Source organism: Stenella coeruleoalba (genome assembly GCF_951394435.1).
Source record: "Stenella coeruleoalba genome assembly, chromosome: 14".
Classification (NCBI taxonomy): Eukaryota; Metazoa; Chordata; class Mammalia; order Artiodactyla; family Delphinidae; genus Stenella; species Stenella coeruleoalba.
Window position 1 is genome coordinate 80,898,186 of NC_137160.1, and position 27,013 is coordinate 80,925,198.

At 46.7% G+C, this 27,013-nt stretch overlaps 2 protein-coding genes across 2 annotated transcripts in view; one reads left to right on the top strand and one right to left on the bottom strand.

Annotated features, from left to right (window-relative positions):
• Positions 1-7,859: 7,859 nt before the first annotated feature.
• On the top strand, positions 7,860-15,992 carry MYL2 (myosin light chain 2). Its single transcript, XM_079942151.1, has 7 exons — positions 7,860-7,897; positions 9,166-9,255; positions 11,740-11,815; positions 12,962-13,066; positions 13,969-14,047; positions 14,146-14,194; positions 15,866-15,992. The coding sequence occupies exons 1-7, from the start codon at positions 7,895-7,897 to the stop codon at positions 15,962-15,964; spliced, it is 501 nt and encodes a 166-aa protein (XP_079798277.1). The 5' UTR covers positions 7,860-7,894; the 3' UTR covers positions 15,965-15,992.
• Positions 15,993-18,118: 2,126 nt separating this feature from the next.
• The window catches only part of CCDC63 (coiled-coil domain containing 63), a gene marked incomplete at its 3' end in the record, with an annotated part of 28,150 nt that continues 19,255 nt past the window's right edge, over positions 18,119-27,013 (bottom strand). The window contains 3 exon segments of the mRNA XM_079942468.1: positions 18,119-18,264; positions 20,637-20,840; positions 24,003-24,195. Of these exon segments, the coding sequence (XP_079798594.1) occupies positions 18,119-18,264; positions 20,637-20,840; positions 24,003-24,195 (543 nt within the window).

The following is a 27,013-nucleotide window of genomic DNA, read 5'->3' on the forward strand; positions in this document are numbered from 1 at the left end:
CACTTTCCTGTGCCAGGTTCTGTCTTAAATATTGACGTGTTACTAGATTAACTCTTTAATTTACTGATATTAATATATGTACTCATTTGATCCACTGAAGAGTTTTATAAAACAACCATACAGAGAAGAGCTTCCTTTTTACCTTAGAAGGGATATAAAGGCTTAGACTTGAATTCCAGGAGCTAAAGAGAAAAAAGTACTTACAAAGGAAACAAATTAAAAAATACCCCCTGCCGGAGCTGGATTAAAACCTTTACATGACTCAAAAACAGCAAAGACGCCAACTCCCACCACCTCATATGAAATGCAAGATAAAAACAGTATGAAATGGTCAAACCGGCGTAAAAACATCTCGCGATGTTCTGAATTTCCCTTTGGTGACTATTTTAATCCTTTTTAAAAAGATATCTAATCCTTTCCAAAAATAAGTTTGTTGGGTTTTCCTTTGTTTTTTTGTCAACACCGCTGCTCAGCTGGTGCTCTGAGCATGTATTAAGTATGTCCACTGCATGACCTGGCTCTGCCACCAGCCTCTCGCTTGGCCACAGATGGGAAGACATGCATCCCATCCCCATCAGTGAGGCCAGGGTGGAGGACTTCTCAAAAGGTTTCCAAGGCGCATCGTGCAGTAGACAGGTCCAGGTGGCTTGTGTGTGTGTGTGTGTGTGTGTGTGTGTGTGTGTCAATATCATTAATGTGAAAAAGTATATTAGTATGTACATGTATGTGCGTGATATGATATTAATGCAAAAAATGTATATTTGTGTGTGCAAATGAGAGCAGTTGAGAGAGTGAGAGAGGGAGAAGCTGAGATGCAATCCTGAAATAGATTCTGGAACAGAAACAAGGGCAATGGTGGAAAATCCAGTGAAATCCAGATGAAGTCTGGAGTTGAGTCAATAGTAATGCACCAACGTCAGTTTCTTAGTTTTGACCAATGTCCATGGTAACATAAGATGTTAACATTAGGGGAAACTGAATGAGGGGGACATGAGAACTCTGCAACTTTTCTGTAAATCTTAAAATTAAAATTTTATTTTAAAAAAGTCTGGAAGGAATTTCCTGAAGTTCTAGAATGGCAAAGCTAATCTCCAGTGCTAGAGGTCAAAAAACAGTTACTTTTGGGGGGTGTTGACAGGGATGTGGCTCCGGGAGCTGGGATGTTTTGGGTCTTGACCTGGGTGGTGGTGACATGGTGTATGCATATGAAAAACTCACCGCACTGGGCACTGAAGAGGCATGCGCCTTATTACAGGTGTATCTCAATGTTTAAAAACCAAAGAATTAAAAATATAGTCTAAAAGACTTTACATCAAACCACAAACACTGGTTCCCCCTGGGGAGGATTTGGCTGAAGTGACAGAAAGGAAGATTTTTAGTCAAAATATTTCTGTAGCATTTCAAACTGCTTTATAGTAAGAATGTATTCATTCACATTGTACTAATTTAACTTTTTATGGACATGCACACAGAGAAGGGCACAGATCATAAAACTGCAGCTCGATAAATCTTCCCAAACATAACACATCTGTGTAACCAGCACCCAGATCAAGATACAGAACATTCCCAGTGTCCCAAAAGATCCCCCAAATACTGTTTATCTCAAATTCCAATTTAACTGGGCATTCTATATATATATATATATTTTGGGGGGGGGGGGCTAAACCTAGTAACCCACCCCTAGAGGCCCCTCACAGTTACGAACTCCCATTGTTCTGACCCCTAACAGCACAGATCCATTTTGCCTGTTCATCCATATACTGTTTTGAAATTTAAAATGTTAATGTTTACCTTAGAAAAATATGAGGAGCAGTGATCATCAGCAAAGTGGGAATCAAAGGCTTATAGGAATCCAAAGTCTCCTTACCCATCTCCCCTCATTCCAAGCCCCCTTTTGTCCACTGAAAACACAGTCAACCCAGGCAAAGGTGTTGGATCCAAGTTCAAATGGGCACTTTGACCCTGAGACACTCCATGTCAAGGCTCCAAATAGTCAGTGGAAAAGGACTATTCTTCCTTCAAGGACTTCCCCTCCCCCAGGTTAGACCACGTTTTCCAGGCCTGGGGAAAGGTGTTCCCAGGTCTAACAACCAAGCACCCCAAAACAATCACAGTGGCTAACATTTATCGAGGGCTCACAATGCTCTATCCTATTTGACCCTCATGACAACCCTATGAGGCGATGCTATTATTTTCCTCATTTTACAGATAAGGAAACAGACTCAGAGTGGAGGAAAAAACCTGCCTGAGGGCTTCCCTGGTGGCGCAGTGGTTGAGAGTCCGCCTGCCGATAAGGGGACACGGGTTCGTGACACGGTCCGGGAAGATCCCACATGCCGCGGAGGGGCTGGGCCCGTGAGCCATGGCCGCTGAGCCTGTGCGTCCGGAGCCTGTACTCCACAATGGGAGAGGCCACAACAGAGAGAGGCCCGCGTACCGCAAAAAAAAAAAAAAAAAAAACCTGCCTGAGATCACACAGCTGGCCTGAATTCAAACCTTGGTTTATCTGATTCCAAAACCCTGAGCAGTCACACTAGGCCATCTCAAGGAGAATCAAAAGCAAATATTCTTCCTGTCCTCAATCTGGCAGATGACCAATTGCTGGAACCTGGGGTTTGTGGGCTGCAGCCCCCCGTTCTCTGGCTCCTTGCTTCCAGCATTGTCAAGGAAAAGTCTGATGCCATTCATATTTTTTCCACAGGAGCCTGGAAATGTGTCAAATTTTCTCTTAATCCTGGGAGTTTGTGAATTTTGCCAGGATATACCTCGGTTTGTGTTCTTTTCCTCATCCATCCCACATGGAGCTTGGGAGTCCTTTCAATCTACAGATTTCCTTCTCTCCTCAGCTGAAGAAAATTTTCTTGTATTACTTGTTTAGTTTCAGCCCCTCCTTCTGGAATATTTATGGTTTGCATCTCTTCATTATTTTCCTCCAAGATATTCCCTGCACACCATCTTCCAAACCACTATGTGGATTGCAACAGGGACCCTCCTTGTTGACAATTCATCTAGTTAAGTTCTTAGTTCAAAAATTAGGTCTTAAAGCTCCAGGATGTCATTTTGGGGTTTCACTGGTATTTCTCTATGTTTGTTTGTTTCAGTTTTTGTTTTATGTAGTAAGCCAATACGTGGGTTTTAAAAAATAATCAAATTAACACACTGCTACATTTTCAAAACAGAAGATTATTGTGCCATAGGCAGATGAACATAAATTCTTACTTTTCTCAAATTGAAGCTTAGTATTTATGACTCTCCCCTTACCCGAACGAAGTTTTACTGACATACATCAGGCCTTAAGAACAGGACCCTGCATAAAGGGGGGCACCAATAAATATTTAAGTAATTCATGTCCTTTGAAACTGGGGTCAAAATCATTCTTGCTTTAAAATAGTGTACATCTATTTGCACTACTTATATTTTTTCCCTCTCCTCACGCCTTTTAAAAAAATTGTCAATGGGTAATTTTTTAAATTACCATTCAATAAAATTGACCTTTTTTCGTGTACAGTTCCATGAATTTTAATACACTTAAATTTTATTGTTGTAATTAATATTACTCAGCTGTTGCTCTGTTTCCTCCTGTGCTCACTAGATGTGGGGGGCAGTATAAAACTCTCCAGAAATGTCCATGCCCAAATCCTTGGAACCTGTGAATATGCTACCTTACATAGCAAAGGGAACTTTGAAGATGTGACTAAGAATCTGGAGGTGGGGAGATTACGCTGGATTATCCAGGTGGGCCCAGTGTAATCATAGGGGTCCTCAGAAGACAGAAAGGAGCCAAGAGGATCAGAGAGGTTGAAGTCAAGAGACTGGAGTGATGCATCCACAAGCCAAGGAGTGTGGGCAGGTGTTAGAAGCTGGAAAAGGCAAGTATGGATTCTCCACTAGAGCCTCCAGAAGGAATGCAGCCCTGCATTTTCAATTTCTGACCTCCAGAACTGTGAGATTAATAAATTAGTGCTCTTTTAAGCTACCAAATTTATGGCAATATTTTTATAGCTGCAGTAAGAAACGAATCCACTAGGTTTGTTTTCTGATTGTTCTAGAATTTGCTATTCTGATTGTTCTGCCCAATGTTCTTCTCTCTGACTTCTGTTCAGGTGGGCAGTTATTTTTCTCTTCGGCTGCATGGAACTTAGGTCTGGTTGCTGGACACTTCTTAGCTGTATGAATCCCACCAGCAGTAGAAAGCTCTCAGGCCCAGTGGGACTGTGTTCCTAGGCAAGGTGCCTTAGCCAAGCCAGCCTCGAGGATAGAGAGGCCTCAGACCACCCACGAAGCTCCCTCCCCCGGTGCAGGTTGAGGTTGATGCTGAATCGTACCCCTGAATGTCTACATAGACCCAAACCCCAAGTCTTCCCGGATTGCCACTCCCAGGGCCTTGTCCCAGGGCTCTGGGGGACTCCCCAATGCTGGCCCAGCTCATTGACCAGAGTGGGTATTTGGGTCTCCAACAACAGAGCCTAAGGTCTAACCCAGCCTGTGGGCCCAAGTTCTGGCAGCCATGTGACTCCATGCCCTACTTAGGCCACATGTTCCCAGAATTTCCCTGACATACGCAATCTCACTTAATCCTCTCAACAGCCTTATGGGGGTTTGTGTACTATTATGGTCTCCATTTTCCAGATGAGGAAACTGAGGCCCTGAGAGACTTATTACCCTGATTGAGACCCCACACCTCTAGCTATGGAGCCAGAACTCTCCCCCCAGCACCTTCTCCTAAAGGTTCAGTTGAATAAAATATGTTCTCAGAGGGCCCAGCTATACGGATGCCCTTCAGGGGCACCACCTACCTCTGGAGGGCCTGAGCCCATCCTCACCCCTGAACCAGGGATCCTCCACCCTCACCATGCATTCTACACATCCGCTATGGCTGCAACAACCTTTTCGCTTGGTCATTTATAGCTACTGACTGCTCGCACAAGCGTTTTAACAAAAATCCATGGTGTGCCTATTAGCTAGGGAAACATTTATTCTGGTGTTGTCAGAGAAAAGCTCTTTTTGACCTGTCTGTGTGCACGTGCATGTGTGTATAAGTGTGCATAAGTCTGTGTATAATATGTGCCTCTGTGTATGTGCACGAGTGCATGGGTGTGTTTTGGTCCGCACACAGACGTGTGGGCATGTGTGTGCGTGTGTGTGGATGCAGGTGCCCACTCAAGTGTGTGTACCTGTGCCTGTACCCATACAGGAAAACACATTTTTTGTTATTAAAGATTCTGTTAGAAGAGGTTCCTGGGTAATTCTAACCCATGTTAGAGAGGTAAAAACTCACACCGTTTTTTTTGGTCATGGCCATAAATGATTCTTAGGTTTGCACCCCCAAAATTGAACATTTTTTTTCACCTGAGAAAGGAAGTGAGTGATCACTGCCATTTAATGAGGACCTGCCTGGGCCTCACCGCCACTCACCCTCTGGAAAATCTCAAAAGGAAGGTTTTCTTTATGTGCTCAGAGAGGTAAAGTCACTTGCCCAAGGTCACACAGAGCCCACCAGTTCAAATGCAATTTTGTCTGACTTCCAAGCCTGAGGGCTCAATCACTCCACTCCATTGCCTCAAACTGCCTAAGGTTGAATGAAAATGTTCTAACAATCCCTATTCAGGCCCTTGGCAAGGAAAGCAAAGTCTGTGTTACTTGTTTATTAACTACTTTGTTCATTCCTGGGGGTCAAGGATCTTCCAGTTTTCTCCAGCAACATCCACAAAGGTTTCAGCACATCAGAGTAACTGAGCACATATTTGTAGATTGATTTGGTTGATAGGATCTCATTCCAGGGTGCTGCCTGCTGGCCTTGCCCCCAAATCAGATTGTCCCTGGCACGGGCAGCCCGGGGGCTGGTTAGCTAAAGGGTCTCCCTGCTGGGAACTCCCCTTGCTTCTGGAATGAAATCCCAAGGCCATACCACGTGATCTGCCCTGCCCACCTTGCTCGCCTCACTTTGTGCCCTGGCCCACACTCAGCTCCAGTCACATGGTCCTTCTGCTCCTCAAAGATTCCCAATCCATCCTCCTCTGAGGCTTTTGCCATCCTGTGGCCAGAAGCACTCTCCCCCAGTCTCTGCTCGGTACTACCGCCCGGCACTACCCACCTCTCTATCTCATCTCTCTGTAATATGTGTCACTACCTGAAATTCTCTGGGTTATGCATTTGTTTATTTTTATCCATCTACCCGTTGCACACAGCGTCATAAGGGTGTGGAGTTTGTCACTCGGCGGCAGTCTCCCACACTAGCCCCGTGCATGGCGCAAAGCAGGCTCCACAGAGGGGGTGACCACTGGCCCAGCCATCGGCCCTGGGGCCACACCACCAGGGACAGGACAGCTGAGAGAATGTTCTGCTTCTTAGAGGCGTGGACTCTGGAGCCCGTCACCCATGGCCACTAAACAAGGCCATGGCTTGATTCCAAGCCCTGACTTCTCACTCCTTGGATCCCAAGGCTGCCTGTGAGGCCACAGGAGGAAAACCATCCTGAGGGAGATTAACAACCACAGTGCTTGGCGTTCTGAGAGCAAACAGCCTTTCCCAAGGCCGTTTAAGAGCTTGGACTCTGGAGGCAAATGAGCCTCAGATCCACTCCCAACTTCACTGCCTGATTCCAGGCAGCTCATTTTGCCTCTCAGCCTCAGTTTCCTCATCTGTGAAATGGGGACACTGAAAATAAGGTGGTCTCTACCACACAGAGTGATTATAAATTTAAATTGGAACAAGAGACGTGTACACAGGCACTCCATGAGAGCTGTTATTTCTTCCTTCCTTCCTTCCTTCCTTCCTCCCTCCCTCTCTTTATTTTTGGCTGTGTTGGGTCTTCATTGTTGCACGCGGGCTTTCTCTAATTGCAGCGAGCGGGGGCTACTTTTCATTGCGGTGCGCGGGCTTCTCATTGCGGTGGCTTGTCTTGTTGTGGAGCACGGGCTCTAGGCACACGGGCTTCACTAGTTGTGGCACACAGGCTCAGTAGTTGTGGCTCGCAGGCTCTAGAGCACAGGCTCAGTAGTTGTGGCGCATGGGCTTAGCTGCTCTGTGGCATGTGGGATCTTCTTGGACCAGGGCTCGAACCCGTGTCCCCACATTGGCAGGCAGGTTCTTAACCACTGTGCCACCAGGGAAGCCCGAGAGCTGTTATTTCTTCAGTCAATTAACACATACTCATTGAGCAGCTGCTGTGTGCCTGCCAGTCACGAGGTTGGAGCCCGGGAGAGAGTGGTGGGGAAAATAAAGAGGACCCACCCTCCGGAGCTGTCCACTGACAGTGAACAAAATAAGTGAATTGCACGGTATGTTAGAAAGTGGTAAATGCTGGGGAGAAAAACAAAGCAGAGAAAGGTCTCTGCAGGGCAGGGCTAAACGGCTATTTTAAATAGGGTGGTAGGGAGGTCTCACTGAGAAGGTGACGTTTGAGCAAAGACCTGAAGGAGGTGAGGAAGGGAGGCTTGCAGATGTCTGACAGAAAAGCATTCCAGGCAGAGGAGACTGCAGGTACAAAGACCCTGAGGTGGGACCCATGCCTGATAATGTTAGAGAATTTTAACAGTCTCCCTCCCCGCCATTTTCCTTCTCAAAACAGACAAGCACAAGTGCTGACCACCCAAGCGCTGCAGAAAGTGAGCCACATCTCTCCCCATGCACCAGCCGCCAGTCTATTTAACCTTGAATGCCTTTTTGGGTCTCACGTGTCACTGGGTGGCGAGTGAGCTGCCCTTACTTCAGAAGAACGGCATGGGGTGGGGGTGGGGGGGCCTTAGGTGGTGTCCGCCTCACCTACTACTGCCAAAAGTGGTCATGGGGTTATTTTTAAACTTGGGGAGGAAGTATTTATTGTTCCTGGGCTGAGGAGAGCTGGGCAGCCTGTGGGATTCTTCTGGGGGAGCAGTGCTGTGTCCTTTCCACCATGGTGAGTATCAAGGGCCCCCGGAGGTAAGTGATGCTGGGCGGCGAGGTGAGGACACCACCTACAAGCAAAGGACGAAAGGGGAGGGGGAGAAAGGCAGCTTTCTGGGGCCCCAGACCCTGGTGGAAAAAGCACTACTCGCTGTGTGCACACAGAGGAACCCCAATCAATGCCCCGATAAGCCACAAATAACAGCAGCTCCCGGGTACTCGCAAAAACAAAATAAGAGAGTTGGCCTTTTTATGGCTTGTCTACTGACCTCTCGAGGAATCAATAATGCCCAGGGCTTGCAAAATGGGATTGAACACTTCTAAGGATCAAATTGTAATTCTTTTCTCTTGTTCAGGCATTTGGGGAAAAGAATCTTTTTTGTTTTCACCTTTTGAACTTGCAAATTTAAAACCTTTCTCCCTATGTTTTTGGTTAGGTGTCCCCCTCCTGAAGCAGGAAGCCCCCAAATCAGGGTCAGTGTAGGACTGTGGTTAGGGGCACAGACTCTGGAGTCAGTCTGCCCAAGTTCAATACCAGCTCTGCCTTTCTGTGACTGTGTGACCTTGGGTACATGACCCAACCTCTCTGAGCTTCGGTTGCCTCCCCGTAAAATGGCGATGGTAATAATAGCATCCACTTCACAGAGCAGTTATGAGGATTAAATGCAATAACATATGCAGTGTTCAAGCGTTTGCTGTAACTCAAGTCAGAAGCGGGTGGGGAAATGTTAACTCGCTCTTCTCTGCTGTTTGCACGGTGCGAGGACAGAACATTTAGAGAGGAGATTTTGCTGCCATTTGGATCAAGAGAAAATTGAGGGGGACAGAGCAGTTGGGTTTTAACACCCTGAAAATGTGTCATTTCATCTCGCATTCCTCATGGTTTAGTGAGCCTGGCTCTTTTTCGCCTCCAATCAATTCTCCTTCTGTGCATTACTGAACTTTTTGTGAAATGCATCGAAACAAAAGCAGCTGGGTCCTGCTGGGGCTGATCCGAAAGCCTGGCCTCCATCCCCGGAGACAGACCTCTACCTCCGCTAGTTTGCAAAGGAGCTGCTGCAAGATCCACAGTCTTTTACCATCCACCAGAACTGGGGTGCTTTTGAGAAACCTTATTCCATGTCCTTTTATCTTTCCAGCATCGCCATTTTGAGATGAGTGTGGGCACCATACCCCCATTTCACAGATACGTAGCTGAGGCTCACCCAGAGATGACACCTGACCTAGTCTTCTAATTCCCAGCCTCTGACTTTTTTTAATCGATGCTTTTTTACACCCTAGTCACCTAAGAAAGCCAAGAAGAGACCAGAGGGCGCCAATTCCAACGTGTTCTCCATGTTTGAACAGAGCCAGATCCAGGAATTTAAGGAGGTGGGTGCAGCTGTGGAATCATACGCCTGGGTGGAGATTCTCACACGCTAGAAAGAGCCCTTCCCTCGTTCCATACTCCCTGCAAGGACCTCTCAGTTAGGTTGTCTTTATCTTCCCCCAAAACCCCAAATTCGGTCTGAATGTGTGTGTGAATGACTTAAAGAAATTAACTTTTGCTGCTCAAAGTAAAGCATGTGTCTTGTTGAAAATGTAGGAAAGAATTTCAGAAATGCACAAAGAATAAAAATGACCTGACTGGGCTTCCCTGGTGGCGCATTGGTTGAGAGTCCACCTGCCGATGCAGGCGACAAGGGTTCGTGCCCCGGTCCAGGAAGATCCCACATGCCGCGGAGCGGCTAGGCCCATGAGCCATGGCCGCTGAGCCTGCGCGTCCGGAGCCTGTGCTCCGCAACAGGAGAGGCCACAACAGTGAGAGGCCCGCGTACCACAAAAAAAAAAAAAAAAGACCTGACCTACAATTCTACTACCCAGAGATAATCAGTTAACGTTTTGGTATTCACCCTTCCAGTGATTTTTGTTATACATTGGGTTGGCCAAAATGTTCTTTCATTTTCTTCCATAAGATCTTATGGAAAAACACAAACGAACTTTTTGGCCAACCCAAAATATGTACACATTTGTTAAACAAAGCACACTAATCAGTACCTGCTGTTTTTCTTTGAGCAATTCGGCACCAACATTTTCCATAATTTATTTAAACTGCTTCCTATGGTTGGATGTTATACACAGAATGTTGTACTATTATAAATAACACATCTTTGCTTGTATCTCTGGTTATTTCCTTGGGGTAAATTCCTAAAAGCAGAACAGCTGGATCGAAGGAACTTTTTAAAAAAGGAACTAAAACCAAGTATAACCACTGGTCCAAGTTGCCCTCCAGAAATGCTGTGATCATTCTGACTCCCATCAGCACCAAGAGGAGAAAGTGCCTTTCCCGCCACATCTTCATCAACATAGGGCGTTAACGTCTCAGAAGTTATTTTTGTCAATCTGAGAGATGTCTGAGAGTATCTTAGATTTTAATTTTTACAGTCCTCAGTTGTTGGATGCTAGCCGGGTCTGAAACCCTATCACAGTCTATGCGCATGTGCCTTAGTAAGCAAACCTAAGTACCAATTAGGCAAAATTAAGCCACTGCCGCAGACTCAGAAGGATAAACTGAATTAATTTTCCAGCAGTCCTGATGGCTCACACTGAGTCATCCACATTCTCACCTGGCCCTTCAGAGGAAAATACGTTAAAGCTATGATGGAGAGGACACTGTTTTATATAAAAGGGGAAACTGTTTGGGGCTTCCAATGGGACATGAAGACTGGCCCGTGCTGTCCGCACCAACATTCAGATCACAGGAACGCCGTGGCCCATAAGCTGCCAGAGAAAGAGGAATTCCTGGGATGAAATATCATATCTGAACTTGAAATAGTCCCCTTCCATGGAGAAGACTACACCCTCCCTTCTCCCTCACTCTGTCCCAACCTCTGGAATGAGATCAGCTGCTGGGGGTATGACCTGGGGATGCAAATACTTTCAGGAACCAGTTGCTAAAAGAACTAAAAAAACACAGATATAATACATCATTTGTAAATTACCTGGGCGTTCACAAAGCTCTTAGAGTCTCTCTGGAGCCAGCTGGGAAAGATTACTGGCTCTGTTTTACAGATAATGCGGGCTTGCGAGCTGGCGGAGACAGACTCCAGTTTTTAACTTAGTTTTGTTTTTCAATAACAGCTTTATAAAGATATAATTCACGTACCATGTAGTCACCTTTTTAAACTGTACAATTCAGTGGTTATTTAATATAGTCACAGAATTTTGCAACCATCATCACTGTCTAATTTTAGAACATTTTCATCGCCCCCAAAAGAAACCTCATACCCATTAGCAGTCACTCCCCATTTCTCCCGCCCCCCCAGCCCCTGACAACCACGGATCTATTTTCTGTCTCTATGGACTTGTCTGTTCTGGAAGCTTCATAGAAATGGAGTCATATACTATGTGGCCTTTTGTGTCTGGCTTCTTTCAGCATCATGTTTCAAGGTTCATCCATGTTGTAGCATGTGTCAGAATTTCCTTCTTTTTATTGCTGAATGATATTCCATCATGGGGAGAGACCACATTTTGTTTATTCACTCATCAGTTGATGGACATGTGGGTTGTTTCCAGTTTGGGGCTGTTGTGAATAGTGCTGCTGTGGACATTCACCTACAGGTGTGTGTGTGGACATATGTTCTCATTTCTCTTAGGAACACACCGAAGAGTAGAATTGCTGGGTCCTACAGTAACTCTAGGCCTAACATTTTGAGGAACTGCTAGACTGTTTCAGATCTTTGATTCTTGATCTAATGTCCTTCGATGTGCCTTGAAAACCCCAGAGTCCCACTGCCCCCAGCCCTTGGCATAACGTCTAGGGCTCCTCCCCCCAATTTCTCTCGGGCTGACCAGACAACCGCCTCCCTTTCACAGGCCTTCACCATCATGGACCAGAACAGGGATGGCTTCATAGACAAGAACGATCTGAGGGACACCTTTGCTGCTCTTGGTACGTCGCCCCACCAACACCTGCAGGAGGGTCTCCTTATCCCACTCCCGTGAGGGGCAGGAGGTGGGGCCATCAAAAAGGTCAAGAGCTTGTCATTTTCCAAAGAAACAGCTCAACCAAGATTTGTCTTCAAGGCAAATTTCAGAGGATAGGAAAGAAGTGTTTTAGTCTTTGAGTGTCTTCACATGTGTCTTATTTTTCTTTCAAATTAATTTTTGTGTGGATTTGAATGCAATGGCAGTTTACAATAGAAAACTTGGAAAACTCAGAAAAGTATAAAGAGGAAACAACGTTGGCCATTAGGCCACATTCCACTGTTAACATCTCAGCCTCTAAGTTTTTTTCTAGGCATCTTGTGTGTGTGTGTGTGTGTGTGTGTGTGTGTGTGTGTGCGCGTGAGCATGCGTGCACGTGTGTGTTTAATAGCTGGAATCATTCTATTTTGGATTCAGCTTTTAAAATTTAACATCTCAGGAAGATGAGGATGAGTACATGGAGCTGTTTCAAAATATAAGTGTCCAACCTGCCACCACTAACCGCTCCTCGACTCCTAACCCCAGAACTCAGGGCCATGAACAGCTGTGCAGGTTGTGTAGTGAGCAATTATACAGAGTACTATTCATATTTGTAGCCACTGTAGAATTTTACATTTAAAACATAAACTATCTTAAGTTGGGGCGGCTTTTTCTAACTTACACAAAGGTACTTACTATACGGCCTGTGGCAGTGGCTAGAGCAGGTACATCAGAATCTCCAAGGCTGTATGGGTTATAGCAGGTATAATTTGAAAAAGTTCCCTCAGGTAATTCTGATGTCTCTCCCACCTCCAAGTAACAAGGGCTAATTTATAATACAAGCATTTCCCATTGAATAAAATATTAAAACATCTGTATAAATTGTTCCAGGTTCTGAAGGCACTATTTTAAAAAGTAACTAAACCCTCTTTGGGTTGTTTCCAGTTGTCTGACTTTTATAAATAACACTTTTGAGAACATCTTCTCACGTGAATCTTTGGCCCCATCCACTCCGTCTCTGATTATTTCTAGACAAGATTCCTTGAAGTAGGATTACAAGGGCAAATGCCAGTGTCCTGACAGCTGTTTCTGTCCCAGCTTGGAGTTACTAAGTGTGTGTCTCCTGCCCTAGGGCGTGTGAATGTGAAAAATGAGGAAATTGATGAAATGCTCAAGGAGGCTCCAGGTCCAATTAACTTTACTGTGTTCCTACAGATGTTTGGGGAGAAACTTAAGGGTAAGTTCATGTGTATATCTGTGCATCTATGTGTGTATATGTATATCTGTGTATATGTGTCTCTGTGCATCTGTGTATGTCTGTCTGTCTTTATGTGTCTTCATCTTTGGGCATCAATTAAAGCACTGGGAGAACATGTTGGGGTTGGCACATGAAGGCAGAGTAACGTCAGGGGGAAGAAAAAACAATAAAAACAGAAGTTAACAGTGCTCCAAGGCTTACCCTGATCCAGACCTCATGCTAAGCACTTTAAACACATTATATGCATCACCTTATTTAATAGCATCTAGGAGATAGTTTCTATTCTTATCCCAGTCTACAGATGGGGAACTGAAGCTCAGAGACAGACAGTCTCTTGCCTGCAGCCACACAGCTACCAAATGCTGGAGTCAGAATTTGAATCCGAGTCTTTCTAAGCCTAGATCCATGCTTGACCTTGGGCTTCCTCAGAAATAACTGGATTCTCAGGACTTCCCTGGTGGCGCAGTGGTTAAGAACCCGCCTGCCAATGCAGGGGACACAGGTTCGATCCCTTGTCCGAGAAGATCCCACATGCTGTGGAGCAACTAAGCACATGTGCCACAACTGCTGAGCCTGCACTCTAGAGCCCGCAAGCCACAACTACTGAGCCTGTGCTCTGCAACAAGAGAAGCCACCACAATGAGAAGCCTGTGCACCGCAACAAAGAGTAGCCCCTGCTCGACACAACTATAGAAAGCCCGCTCACGGCAACGAAGACCCAACACAGCCAAAAAGAAACAAAGAAAGATAGAAAGAACTGGATTCTCAGCCCACTCTTTCAAAACGCCAAGGCTCAGTGCTCAGGAGGCAACAGGACCTCTCCTCCTTACCAGAGGTTCCCAGCCACCCATGGCACATTTTAACTCTGTTTTCTGTTTCAGGGGCAGACCCCGAGGAGACCATTCTCAACGCGTTCAAAGTGTTTGACCCTGAAGGCAAAGGGGTGCTCAGGGCTGATTAGTGAGTGGGATCTGTGGGGGAAGACCTGGGGTTCCTTGCTTCTCCCCCCAGCCCTCTCCACACAGCCGGCTGCAATACCTGCTTTTCTCTCTCTGCAGCATACAGGAGATGCTGACCACGCAGGCGGAGAGGTTTTCCAAGGAGGAGGTAACCGGGCCCTTCGGACACTCTCTGCACCTCAGTTCCTGGCCTCACCCTTCTGGGGACTCCCTCTCCAGACTCTCTTATATAAAACACCCCTGACCCCACACTGAGAGAGAATCTGCTCTTGTTTACTAAGCCCCTATCTCATTTCACTCTATCAATCACCCTGTGAGGTAGGGACTAGTATTATCGTCATTTTACAGATGGGGAAACTGAGGCTCAGGGAAGCAAAGTCACTTTGCTTTGACTGAAAGGACAACACTAATGAGAAATGCCGGGGCCTGGATTCAAACCTAGGTCTGTCTGACTCCAGGTTCTGTCTTCCTCATAATGCATGGATACCTGGTGAGAGTATCAATTTCCTGATGAAGTGAAGGTGGCATGCAGGGTCACCACATACAGTCGTGTAGGTTATACACTGAACAATCCTCCTGGATGCCCTTAATAATATATACTGCAGAGTATTTATTTGTTGCAATAGTTTTCCAGCAGATGGCAGTAAAGTGTCTTATTATAACTTTTTAGAAATCAGAATATATGACTTTTTCTGGCAGGTGGCAGCAATGTGCCTGGAAGAAGGGGCACTATTGCTAATTCACCGAAGGCCCTGTATAAACAAGCAACTGCCTTGTCAACGTTACTAATGAACCTTAATGAGTCTATTTAAAATAGTCCCGGGCTTCCCTGGTGGCACGGTGGTTGAGAGTCCACCTGCCGATGCAGGGGACACGGGTTCGTGCCCCGGTCCGGGAAGATCCCACATGCCGTGGAGCGGCTGGGCCTGTGAGCCATGGCCGCTGAGCCTGCACACCCGGAGCCTGTGCTCCGCAACGGGAGAGGCCACAACAGTGAGAGGCCCGCGTACTGCAAAAAAATAAAAAATAAATAAAATAAAATAGTCCCTTATAGCCTCTCTGGCCTGATTCCATAAAGTTTCACATTTTACTAAAAATTTTATTTGGATCTCCCCCTCAAAACTCAAGCAGTTGAAAGAGTCTGCCTTTCAACTCTCACCAGGCTTTGGGACTTTGGACAAGCTCCTTAACCTCACTGTGCCTCAATTTCCTCATCTGTAAAGTGGGGACAATAATAGAATCTACTTCATAGTACACTGTGAGGATTAAATGAGTTCACATGTATAAAGTGCTGATATGTGATAAAGGCAATATAAATGTTATCTATTATTAACCCCAAATTAAAAAAAACATAACTAGCCAATACTTTTTAAATGTAGAAATTGCACATTCTAAAATATTTAATTTCTAGTTTCCCTCAAAGAGTCTGACCTCCTTGCCCATGTGGACACATTAACTGGCCCTGAGCAGTTGTGACCTCTGTAGATGGACTAGTCTCCATTTAGCCACAGTCCCCACCAGGCCCACCTTGCTCCCCTACATAACCTGCCTGCCCCTTTGCACACTTGAGTTTGCGATCCCTTCTTTCCCCATCGCAGGTTGGTTCCCGGGAACATCCCTGCAGGATGGCCCTTGGGGTTGGCACCTGTGGAAGAGCTACAAAGGGCAAGGAAGCAGGAGGGCACGGAGGGATATGTCCAACGCAACCCATGTCCTCCAGGCCCCCAGCTGCCTCTCCACTCGGGCTGCCCTGCACACAGCCCTCCCCCCTCCACTGCCCCTCCCCATGTCCTCAGCATGTCTTGCTGGTTCGTTGCAGATCGACCAGATGTTTGCCGCCTTCCCCCCTGATGTGACTGGCAACTTGGACTATAAGAACCTGGTGCACATCATCACCCATGGAGAAGAGAAGGACTAAGGGAGGGGACTGCCTTTGGGTGGGTGGATGGGGGGGCGTCCCTGCCCTCTTCTCACCTTGCCCAGTAATGCCACCACCCCTGCCCCTGGCCTGTTGGCTGTGTGGCCGCCTCATTTATCTACCTCCATCTTCTTCACAGCCTGGGTGCCTTAGAGATACCATGTGGCCACACAGCCAGCAGATGGAAATCCATCCAGAGGCCATGTTCAAATAAACAGGAGGTTGTGTATTTGTTTATGGTGTGTCCTTGAGTATGGAAGACCCTTTGCTAGTTCCCATGAAGGTGGTGTATGAGCTAGTGATGGCCCTGCTGTCATTATTATTGAATCTTAGTGACTCTGTAAGATAGACCTTCAGGGACTTCCCTGGTAGTCCAGTGGTTAAGACTCCATGCTTCCACTGCAGGGCCACGGGTTCCATCCTTGGTCGGGGAACTAAGATCCCGCAGGCTGCACAGCGTGGCCAGGAAAAAAAAAAAATAGACCTTCACAGCCACTCAGGACTATTTCTATGAAAGTCCACATTTTACTGGAATGCTAACCAGAGGACCACAAACCTTTCTTTCAAAGAGTTCGAGCACTGGTAGAGCCTAGCTTCCCCGGTGTACTTTCCTTTAGAATGCCACTGGAGTGCTTCTCCCATAGATGTGTTTAGGCCCCGGGATAAGTTAAGAAGAAGAGGCCTCACATGCACACTGCCAAAAAATCACATCCATTAACTGTAAGAGGTTAATTTCTAATTTCATATAAAGTAGAAGTTGTCTGTATTTCTCTCCTGGCAAATTAGGGAGGGACACAGACATACATAGATAATGACTTCTGACCCTGCCTGGGGTCTAGGAACTAGGCCTAGGTGTGAGTTGACTCTTGATTATGAGTGATCAAAATCATTGTTGAAACACTGAGGTCTGTTTTGGCTGCAAGAATCCCAACTTAGGAGACAAATGAGTTCACATAACTGAGAAGTCTGAGGGCTTCAGGCACAGCTGCATCCAGGAGCTCAAACAGTACCAACAGAACCTGAGGAGGCCTCTCCACTGCTCTGCTTTCTTTCATGTTGCTCTGCTCCCAGTGGTGACAGAATGGTCACCAGCAGTTCTTAGCTCTTGTCTATCCCCACAGCAATCCTAGTGGAAAGAAGGCACCTCCCTCTCTCCCAGCTCCACACAAATCCCAGAACAGGGCCTATGGGATACCTGAACTAACTCCGAAACAGGTGTAGTGCTCTGACTGGCAAACTTGGTCACACAATTAACTCTTGTGTTGGGGTTGAAACCAGCCCCTTCCAAACCACATGGCCTGAGGATGGGAGGGGCCGTTCCCGAAAGGAAAATCCAAATGCCTTTTAGGAAGAAAGGGGAGTGGATGCCGGGCACTCTAAGTTTTCAAGAGAACCCCAAGAACCCAGGACACAGCCAAAGCAAATGATGTGATGGAAACAAAGGGCTGAAACTGGGAGTGGGAGTGGCAGCTGGGGTCGACCAGGGGGTATGAGGGGGTCCAGGTGGTTGAAGGAGTCAGAACTGGAGCGAGTCTTCAAGGTTCAAGAACAACACCAGAGCCCCCGGAGGAGGAGCTCAGGGTCAGCTCCAATGACATCACTTGCTGGGAAGGGGGGTCCCTTTCAAAGCCAACAGCAAGCTGGGAAGGCAGGGACTCAGGGGCCCCCCACGCCATGATGACCCATCATGATCCAAACCCTACAACAACCCATATCCCCCACGTCCAGAACCTGTGACCTGGGGCTCCTACAGAGACACGGCCAGGCCCGGGAGAGGCCCCAGCCCAGAGCGCTCGAGTGGAGTTTGTGTTTCTGGGCAAGACACTCTGGACACAGCTCCACAGTGACACACTCATCCACCCCCCCCCCCCCCACACACACACACACAGCCTCCAAGGCTCCTGGTTCCCACCTGTGAGCGTCTGCCGCACTGGTTCCAGGACGTGAAATCAGTATTTTGGCTCCTAGCTGTGGTGACCTCACACCACTCTTGTCCCCTTGCTGGCTTTGGAACTCGACCCTCCTGCTCCTCTACCCCATCCTGGGGTGGCTCCAGCACCCCAGTCTCTTAGTAATGAATGTGAAGAGGCACCGGGGTTACGGAACAAAACATTTACTCTCTCTGGTTATGGTACAAACATGGCCATGTCCACCTCAGACTGTTAACTTCTTCTTGGGCCTCAGATCGTCCCCCTTTTCAGGCACGCTGTCCATGTGTAAATCCCTGTTTCTAGACTCTCTTGCAGTGTAGTGGCTGAGCACCATTTGCCGAAGGCTGCTGTGGTCCAGGGGTTGGTCCACTGTGCCAAAGATGGGACTAGTGTGAGGAATTTGGAAATCAAACCCAGCACAGCAGGGGGTGGGCTTCCTTCCCAGGGACAGTGCCTCTCTGCCCTGTTCAAGGATATCCAAGCCTGGTTTGGTGTCCCTCCATAGTGCTGGGGGTTGGAGTGTAAAAATTCTCAAAGTCCAGGGAGGGGGAGGACAGGCAGAGATGTACTGCTCAGGGATGGCCAGACAATAACTGTTTTTTTCTCCAAGATGAGGATGTAAAAATGAGTTTGGTTTAGTATCAAGGAGATAGGGTAACCACGTGCCGCTGCTCAGGATGCAGATTGCACAAAGACACCTGTTTCTACCGGGCTGAAATCCAGCCCCCCACTTGATTGCCAAGCCCTGTCTACCCATCAGGGGCTCCTTTTCCTAATTAATCTGCCCAGAGGGGCTTGCCTCTTCTAATTCACACATACAAGCCATAGAGGCTAGTGGGCTAAGAGAACCTAATGTTTATCAACATTCCCTTGAACGGAAATAAGACAACATCTGTACATTCCTGACCTTGTGAGGACAGTGTTCTCAACAGCTGTGCCCTGCCACCCTCCTCCTTTAAGCACTCAAAGGGCCAAGGGAAGCTGTGCTAAGGTGGCTGACATCAGCCCCAGTTTTCACTCCTGCTAAGTCTCAGGTGCCTTGAATAAATCAAACAGGAGATGTGTGTACGCCTGTGCACCTGTGCATGAGCGCCTGTTGGCCATCCCCTCCCTCCCTCCTTGGCACACCTGCACAATTGAAACGTTGCTCACAGAAGAGGGGCAGCTTTTCAAAATACCAATTTTTTTCCTCTGATTACTCAAGTCATGCAAGGTCATTTTAAAGAAAATTCTAAGCAATACAGAATTAACTTAGAAATGCAAAGTTCTCTGCAAACCACCACCCAGAAATACCCACTGTAAGTCAGCAGTATACATCCTCTTCGTTTTTATATGCATCATCAAGATAACTTCCTCCTTCCCTTCCTCCGCCTCCTCCTCCTCCTCCTTCCTTCTCTCTCTCTCCGCCTCCCTTTATTATAAATCAGGTTGTGAAGGGCTGTCCTGTACACTGCACGATTTTTAGCAGCATCCCTGGCCACTAGATGCCATATATACATGTCAGTTCATGTCAGCCCACTGCATTCTTTTTAGTGGCTGCATAGTATTCCATGGCATGCATGGGTGAACTATAACTTATTTAACCAATCTCTAACGGGTGAGCATTTCAGTCATTTCCAGTTCAATCACCCTCCTACTTCCATCTTTAACCCTCGAATAAGTTTTTCTTTGAAGGACCAATCCCCACAAGTGAGATTACAGACTCAACATGTGTATCTGAAACCGTAGGTAATCATTAGTCAACCCCATTTCACCTGTAACCTGCCTTCACTAAGCAAGGTCGTTTTAATTATTGCTACAAAAGACTTGCTTGTCCTCCAAGCAGCATTTAGCCTAAACAATGTGTTTGCCTGAGCTGTTTTCCAGGAGCTTGGATTCAGCTATGTCTAGTTCTAGGTGAGCTGGTTAACACTGGAAGGAACCACCAATCCTTTAACTGAGCACGTGCGAGTGTCACTGGATGACCTCTTGAATGTGCAGAGGCCCACAGCTTAGTTACACCGGCACAGAACCCCGATTACCGCACCGTTTTCCAATTGCCTTTCCTCACACTCCCCACACCTTGGACCACCCTGCTTCTTTATTCTTTATCCCATAAATACCCGAGCCCCTTGCTTTCAGGGAGGTGGATTTTGGATGTTTGTTCTCCCATCTCATCTCCTCGCTTCGCTGCCTTGTGAATAACGCCCCCTCTCAGCTGCAACCCTCCACTCTCAGCGTTTGGCTTGCTGCATATCGCAAAAACCGAACCTGGCTCAGTAACATAACCATTTCTCAGACTTCCCGAACGTGTTGCCAAACTGCCCTCCAAAAACTATGTGGGGCCGATTATATCCCCACCTTCGGAGAGAAGGGAAGACCCCCACGAGGGGGAGTATCATGAGCTTCAGCCTCCAAAAGCAAAGATCAACGTGCAGGCGCCCGCAGGGCCACAGTTCAGCTCTGGCGTGAACCATCTCGGGCACTTCAACCACGGGGTTGGGGGATGTGGATGGGGCTGAGGAAAGGAGGTCACAGATGGAGGAGCAAGTCTCAAGAGCATAGGGTGAAGGTGGGAGCCAGGATCAGGAAATCTCCTGTGCCCATAACTTGACAACCTGGAAATTTTACACATTTTAAGGTTCATCAAATGGTCACAAAGTTGTTGCAATTTTTTTAAAGTACCCAGGATAACTAAACTTCAGAATCTGTGGCTGAGTCATTGAGCAGTAGAAAGAGAAGTCCGGGAAGAAAGAACTCACCTCCATCCAACCTGTCACTAAAGGGGTCAGCCCCGAGCACGGGGGGGATGACCTTGATGGGTTCTGCAGGCTTGAGGAGGGCAGAGCCACCCCAGAAGGGGTTGATGAAGGGTGGTGGGACGTCCATCTCCGCCACTTCCATTTCCATGATCCGCTTGTAGGATTCTAACAGCAGCAGGTCGTTGGTCTTCTTTTCAATGATGGCTGGAAAAAAATAAACAGAACCAAGAGGGCTGCTGGGAGATGGGAGTCCCGGGGCGGTGGGGGCGGGGGTGGGGGGGGCTAGAGGTTGCACCTCCTGCTGGAGATGAATGGTAGCAACAGGAAGTGGAGCAGGTCATGAGCTCCTATAGACAAGGCTTTCTCTTGGGTTACATCACACGTTCCCTAGAGGGCACAATTTGGTTCTTGAGAAGCAAAAATAATCTGACTCTTTAATATATAAAGTACAGATATACATACAAGACATAAACAGTTATATGGTATATGAACTGTATTAAAATTCCACAAGGTGGAGCAGTTGGGAAAAGAATGTCTAAAAAGGCTCCTTAGGGCTTCCCTGGTGGCACAGTGGTTGAGAATCCTCCTGCCAAGGCAGGGAACATGGGTTCGAGCCCTGGTCCGGGAAGATCCCACATGTCGCAGAGCAACTAAGTCCATACGGCACAACTACTGAGCCTGAACTCTAGAGCCCGCGAGCCACAACTACTGAGCCCACACACTGCAACTACTGACACCCGCACACCTAGAGCCAGTGCTCTGCAACAAGAGAAGCCACAGCAATGAGAAGCCCGCACACTACAACGAAGAGTAGCCCCTGTTCTCCGCAACTAGAGAGAGCCCGCGTGCAGCAACAAAGACCCAACACAGCCAAAAATAAATAAATAATTTTATTTTTTTTAAAAAACTTTTAATTAAATAAAAATATAAAAAGGCTCCTTAGGGGACAATAATGAAAAGAAGATTGAGGAACACTGGGTTACACTAAAAATTGGGAGCCCTGGGCAAGCTCTGCCTTAAACTATGGTTTTTTCCTCAGTGCTGTCTCTGAGTTTGAGGGAGCTGCCCTTCCCACCGTGTTTCATAGCCTCATGGAGTCACCAGAATAATTCATTCATTCATTTATTCATTCATTCCACAAATTATTATTGGATGCCTATCATGCCAGGCATGGTGCTACAGTGCATGGAAGAAAAACAAAATGACGATAAACAATAACAGAGGTGCAGTCCCTGTCCTGATGAAGCACATAAGCTTCAGTATGAATGGGGGGACGGAGAGAAAGGCAAGTTCAGCAAATAAATACACGTATCCCTCACTATCCAGATGCCTATTATCTGAATTCAGTAACTACTGGATCTGGATAATTTTTTTGAAAAAAACTCACACAACCCATACCGTTTCTATTCTCTCTGAAAGTCAGGAACCAAAAAGATTTGCATCTGAACCTTGCTATTGGATCTCAAGAACCTCATAGATTCAGATAATGAGAATTACCTGTACATAGAGACAAACTGGGTGAGTATTAAATAATAGGACTGCTGTAAGAGTGAATAATAGTGGGTAGGGGAGGACCAGCTTCATATGGGGCAGCAGAGGGAGGCCTTGCTGGAGGGAGGGCATTTAAACTGAGATCTGAGAATGAGGAGGAACTGGGCATGGGATGAGTATCCCTGGAACAGCCCATGCAAAGGCCCTGTGGCGGGGATGAGTTGGGGGAGGGATTTGAAAATACAGAGAGGAGGGGCTTCCCTGGTGGCGCAGTGGTTGAGAGTCCGCCTGCCGATGCAGGGGACACGGGTTTGTGCCCCGGTCCGGGAAGATCCCACATGCCGCGGAGCAGCTGGGCCCGTGAGCCATGGCCGCTGAGCCTGTGCATCCGGAGCCTGTGCTCCGCAACAGGAGAGGCCACAACAGTGAGAGGCCCGCGTACCGCAAAAAAAAAAAAAAGAAAGAAAATACAGAGAGGCGAGCACTGTGGCTGAATGTGGTGAGAAAGGAGGGAGAGCAGGACAAGAGATGATGAAAAATGTAAGTAGGGGCCAGGCTATAAAGAACCTGATAGGCTGTGGGTAAGAAAGAGTTAACGCAGCAAAGCCTGACTGCTCTTAGAAAGGGCTGCTTACCAGATTGGCCCTTGGATAGCATCAGGGAATTTGCATTTCAGGAAGGTCCCCACTACCATTAACTGTTAAAAGAGTGGCTCATCATATTTAAACTGTGGTATAAAAAATGTGATTTATGCTGAATACTCACTATTCTTTCTGGGAGTCTGGAATTTGGGTATGTGTCATGCTGGAGGTGCCTATATGATGAGCCCCCAATCCAAACCCTGGGCAATGAGTATCCAGTGAGCTTCTCTGGTTGACAACATTTCACTTGTGTTGTCACAACCCATTGCTGGAGGAATTAAGCTCATTCTGTGTGAACCCACTGGAAGAGGAACCTTGCTCCTGGTTTCCTCCAGACTTCACCCCAAGCCCCTTTTTCCTTTGCTGATTTTGCTTTGTATCCTTTTGCTATAATAAATCAGGGCCATGAATATGACTATATGCTGAATCCAGGAGCCCTCCTAGTGAATCACTGAAACTGGTGGGAGGGAGGTGTCTTGGGAACCTCTCAAAAACAGATTGTATTAAGAGCCTTACATTTTATTCTAAGAGTAGTGGAAGCCATTCATTCTAAATTGTCATGATCTCTGTACGTGCATCCTCCCTCTCTATCCTGAGTTCAAGGCCTATGCCTAGAAATGTGTGTTATAGTTAATAGGCATTTGCTACATGCCAGGCACTGCTCTGAGCCCTTTATTTCTTCTTTTCCAATCTAAATGCCTTTCATTACTTTTTATCGCCTTATTTCCTTATCGAGGACCACCAACACAATATTGAATAGGAGTTGCGAGAGCAAACATCTTTGCCTTGTTCCTGATCTTAGAAGAAAAACATTCAGTTTTTTCACCATTAAGTATGAGGTTAGCTGTAGGTGTTTTTGTAGATGCCCTTTATCAGGTAAGAAAGTTTCCTTCTAGTTCTAGTTTGTTGAGAGTTTTTATCATGAATGGATGTTGAATTATGTCAAATACTTCCTTCTGCATCTATTGAGATGATCATGTACTATTTCTCTAAGAACTACTCTTTTATTTAATCCTCCCAATATTTTTTTGGATGAAAAAACTAAAGCACAGAGAGGTTCAGAAAGTTGCCCAAAGTCACACAGCTAGTAAGAGTAGAACCAAGATTTGAACCCAACCAAGCTGGCTTTAGTGCCCATATGCTTCACCACCAGGCTCACTACCTCCAAAAGAACAAGTCCTTGGGTCTGGTCATAGAAATCTCTGGAAAAGGTTGCTACCCCAGCTCGACTCACCAAAGTACTGTGGGAGGTTGGTATCAGTGATTTTCCCTGTCTCCCCTAACTGCACCAGGATCTTGGTGGCATCACAATTTACCTTCTTAAACAGATTCTCAACCGAGTTCTTGAGATACTCCAAGGTCTTGTTGATCTCCTTGTAGTTGTTCTCATACATATCTGCCTGCTCCATGGTCTTCTTTAGTTTCTCCTGTGGCAGACCCCAATTCCCATCCAGGTCAGCCAGGTCATCACCCTGGGCTCAGCCCTCACATGAAAGCTTTTGCTGGCGATGAGGATTTAGGACCCTCTGGAGCCAGGATCTCCAAAGTGCAGGTCTGCAAACCTCTAAAGGGGTGCTGATCAATTTAATCATTAAATTGGCCTCAACCCACATTTTTTTAAAAAATGAAATAAAATGATCAGAAAAGAAAGGAAGAGAAAATACTAACATGCATTGCAGGTAGTGAGGGTAGTTATTGTTTAATGTAAGTTTTGTTTACTTACATATGTGTATGTGTGTCTACATGTGTACTGGATTACAGTATTTTTAAAAAGCTGGTGACTCATTTTTTAAAAATGGCCCACAGGAAGGAATATATTTTACATTGCAGCCCAATACTTATATACGTGTGTGTATTTTTATATATTTATCTAATCAAATGAAATTATAGATTCACAAATCATATTCTTATTGTGTGTTCTAGTATTTTCCATTCTGTTCTGTTCTATTCTATCTTGTTTTTTTTTTTTTTGCGGTACGCGGGCCTCTCACCGCTGTGGCCTCACAGGCCCAGCGGCCATGGCCCACAGGCCCAGCCACTCCGTGGCACATGGGATCCTCCAGGACCACGGCACGAACCTGTGCCCCCCGCATCAGCAGGCGGACTCTCAACCACTGCGCCACCAGGGAAGCCCTCTTGTTATTTTTAAATGCTGGTGCAATCCAACAAACCAATTTCACCACTCAGTTTAAATCACATTAGAGCACAGTGGTTCTCAAAGTGGGGTTCCAGGACAAGCAGCATCAGTTTCACCAGGGAACTTGTTAGAAATGCAGATTCCTGGGATCCAGTCCAGACGGAATGAATCAGAGGCTCTGGGGGTGGGCCTGGCAATCTGTATTTAATGCAGGTGATCCTGATGCATGATAAAATTTGAGAACTTCTGTGAGTCCACTGGATCACAATTTTGGCTTCATATTGGTATCACGTGGGAGTATTTAAATATTTGCTGCCCAAACTCCAGCCTCAGAGATTTAGACATCTTGGTCTAGGATGCAGCCTAGGCATCAGGAATTTTAAAGCCTCCGAGGTGATTCTGACTTGCAGCCCAGACTGAGAATCGCTGCTCTGGGATGAGTGCTTCAGTGGCTTCCTGCCTGTCACTCTGAGTTCTCAGCTTGCAAAGGTGAACTGGGCCCTGTTCCCACCAGCTCCGTACAGACCATTCCAAATAAGGATCCCAAAGGGCCCTATTCACACCCCCATTTTCCAGGTGAGGAAACTGAGGCTCTAAGGAATACAGCCAGGAGAGGGAAGCCATGGTTTGAACTGTCTCTCAACCACCACACCAGGCAGCTTCCTCCATCCCAAACACTGGAATATTCAGTTCCCAGGGCTGCATTTCCTCATATGACAGCAAGAGCCCCCCCCTCATTCTAAAGGTGCATTAAAAGATCACATGGTTGAGAATTCCCTGGTGGTCCGGTGGTTAGGACTCTGTGCTTCCACTGCAGAGGGCATGAGTTCAATCCCTGGTCACGGAACTAAGATTCTACAAGCTGCACGGCATAGCCAAAAAAAAAAAAAAGATCACATGATTAAAAACATTTCTTAAAGCCTGATGTGACAGTGACAACACATGTCCAGCACCTAAAATGTTCCAGGCATATTACACACATCATCTTAACTTATCCTCACAACTGCCCCAGTTTTCAGATGAGGAATATTGAGGTCAGAGAAGAAAAGTGAACTTGTGTTTAGCTCCTCTGTATTGAGTTGTCTAATACCTGACCATGGGCACAACTCTTTATTTGGACAATTATTTGGTAACAAGATGATGGTGATTTGAGGTTTTATTGACTTACAGGATAAACAACAACAATAATGATAGCTATGTTTATAGCTCTCTGCCCTGCACTGTGCCAAGCGTGTACATTGCAGTATCTTATTCAATCTTCACGGCCCTACAAAGTGAGTACAATTTTTAATCCCCACTTTACAGGTGAGACACAGAGCCTCAGAGAGGTTAAGTCACTTTCTCAAAGTCACACAGCCAGGAAGCAACTCTTCTGGGAGTCATACCCAAGCATTTGTTCCCAGGGCCTGGTTGCTTAACTCCTATGCAAAACCCTCCCATTAAAGGACTGGTCTCACCACTTCTCCCAGAGGGGAGGATGAAATGGAAGTTAAGTGGAAAGGTTCCAAGAGTAGAGGAGATGGAAGCGATCTTTAGCAGGGGGGTAAGAAAAGTGGGTTCTAAGTGAGCCCATTGCTATTAAGACAAATTCTCTTGCTTAGAGTATTTGCATTTGAAAAGAGGTTCCAGGAGTTCCTACTAAAGCCAAAGGAACAAAGAGCTGCTGGAGGGCTTCAGGCAGAGGTCTTCAGGGGGAGATGCTTGGGGTTGCCTGGTCAGCCTTCCCAAACTGTGTCCCCCTTTAGGCCTTCAAAACCCCAAGAGGCAGAACAGCACAAGTCCCAACCCCAAGGAAGCATTTGGACACTGGATGGCTCAAAGCCGAGGATGTGGGACCCCAAGCATGTGTCCAACTTAAGGAGAGTCTCCTTGAACTTGGGCCCTGCCTGCAAGTCTACATTCCCCATCCCCGAGTCCTGGGAGAGGTTGCTGAGCCTGAGAGGTGCTTTGCTGCCCTCCAGTGGCGCATGAGAGAATGGCATGGCCAACCCTTTCTGCCACCTGCATGCCAAGAGTAGAAATAAGCCACAGAGAAAGGAAGGGAAATGACCAAGGATCGTAGTTCCTGGGCCAGGAACTACTGGATTAGAACAGGGCTTTGCAGTCAA

What these genes read in the sequence shown, in the direction of transcription:
- MYL2 (XM_079942151.1), top strand. An exon ending in AGATCCAGGAATTTAAGGAG is followed by an intron (nt 9,256 to 11,739) that starts GTGGGTGCAGCT and finishes TCCCTTTCACAG; the next exon opens with GCCTTCACCATCATGGACCA. An exon ending in GTTTGGGGAGAAACTTAAGG is followed by an intron (nt 13,067 to 13,968) that starts GTAAGTTCATGT and finishes TTTCTGTTTCAG; the next exon opens with GGGCAGACCCCGAGGAGACC.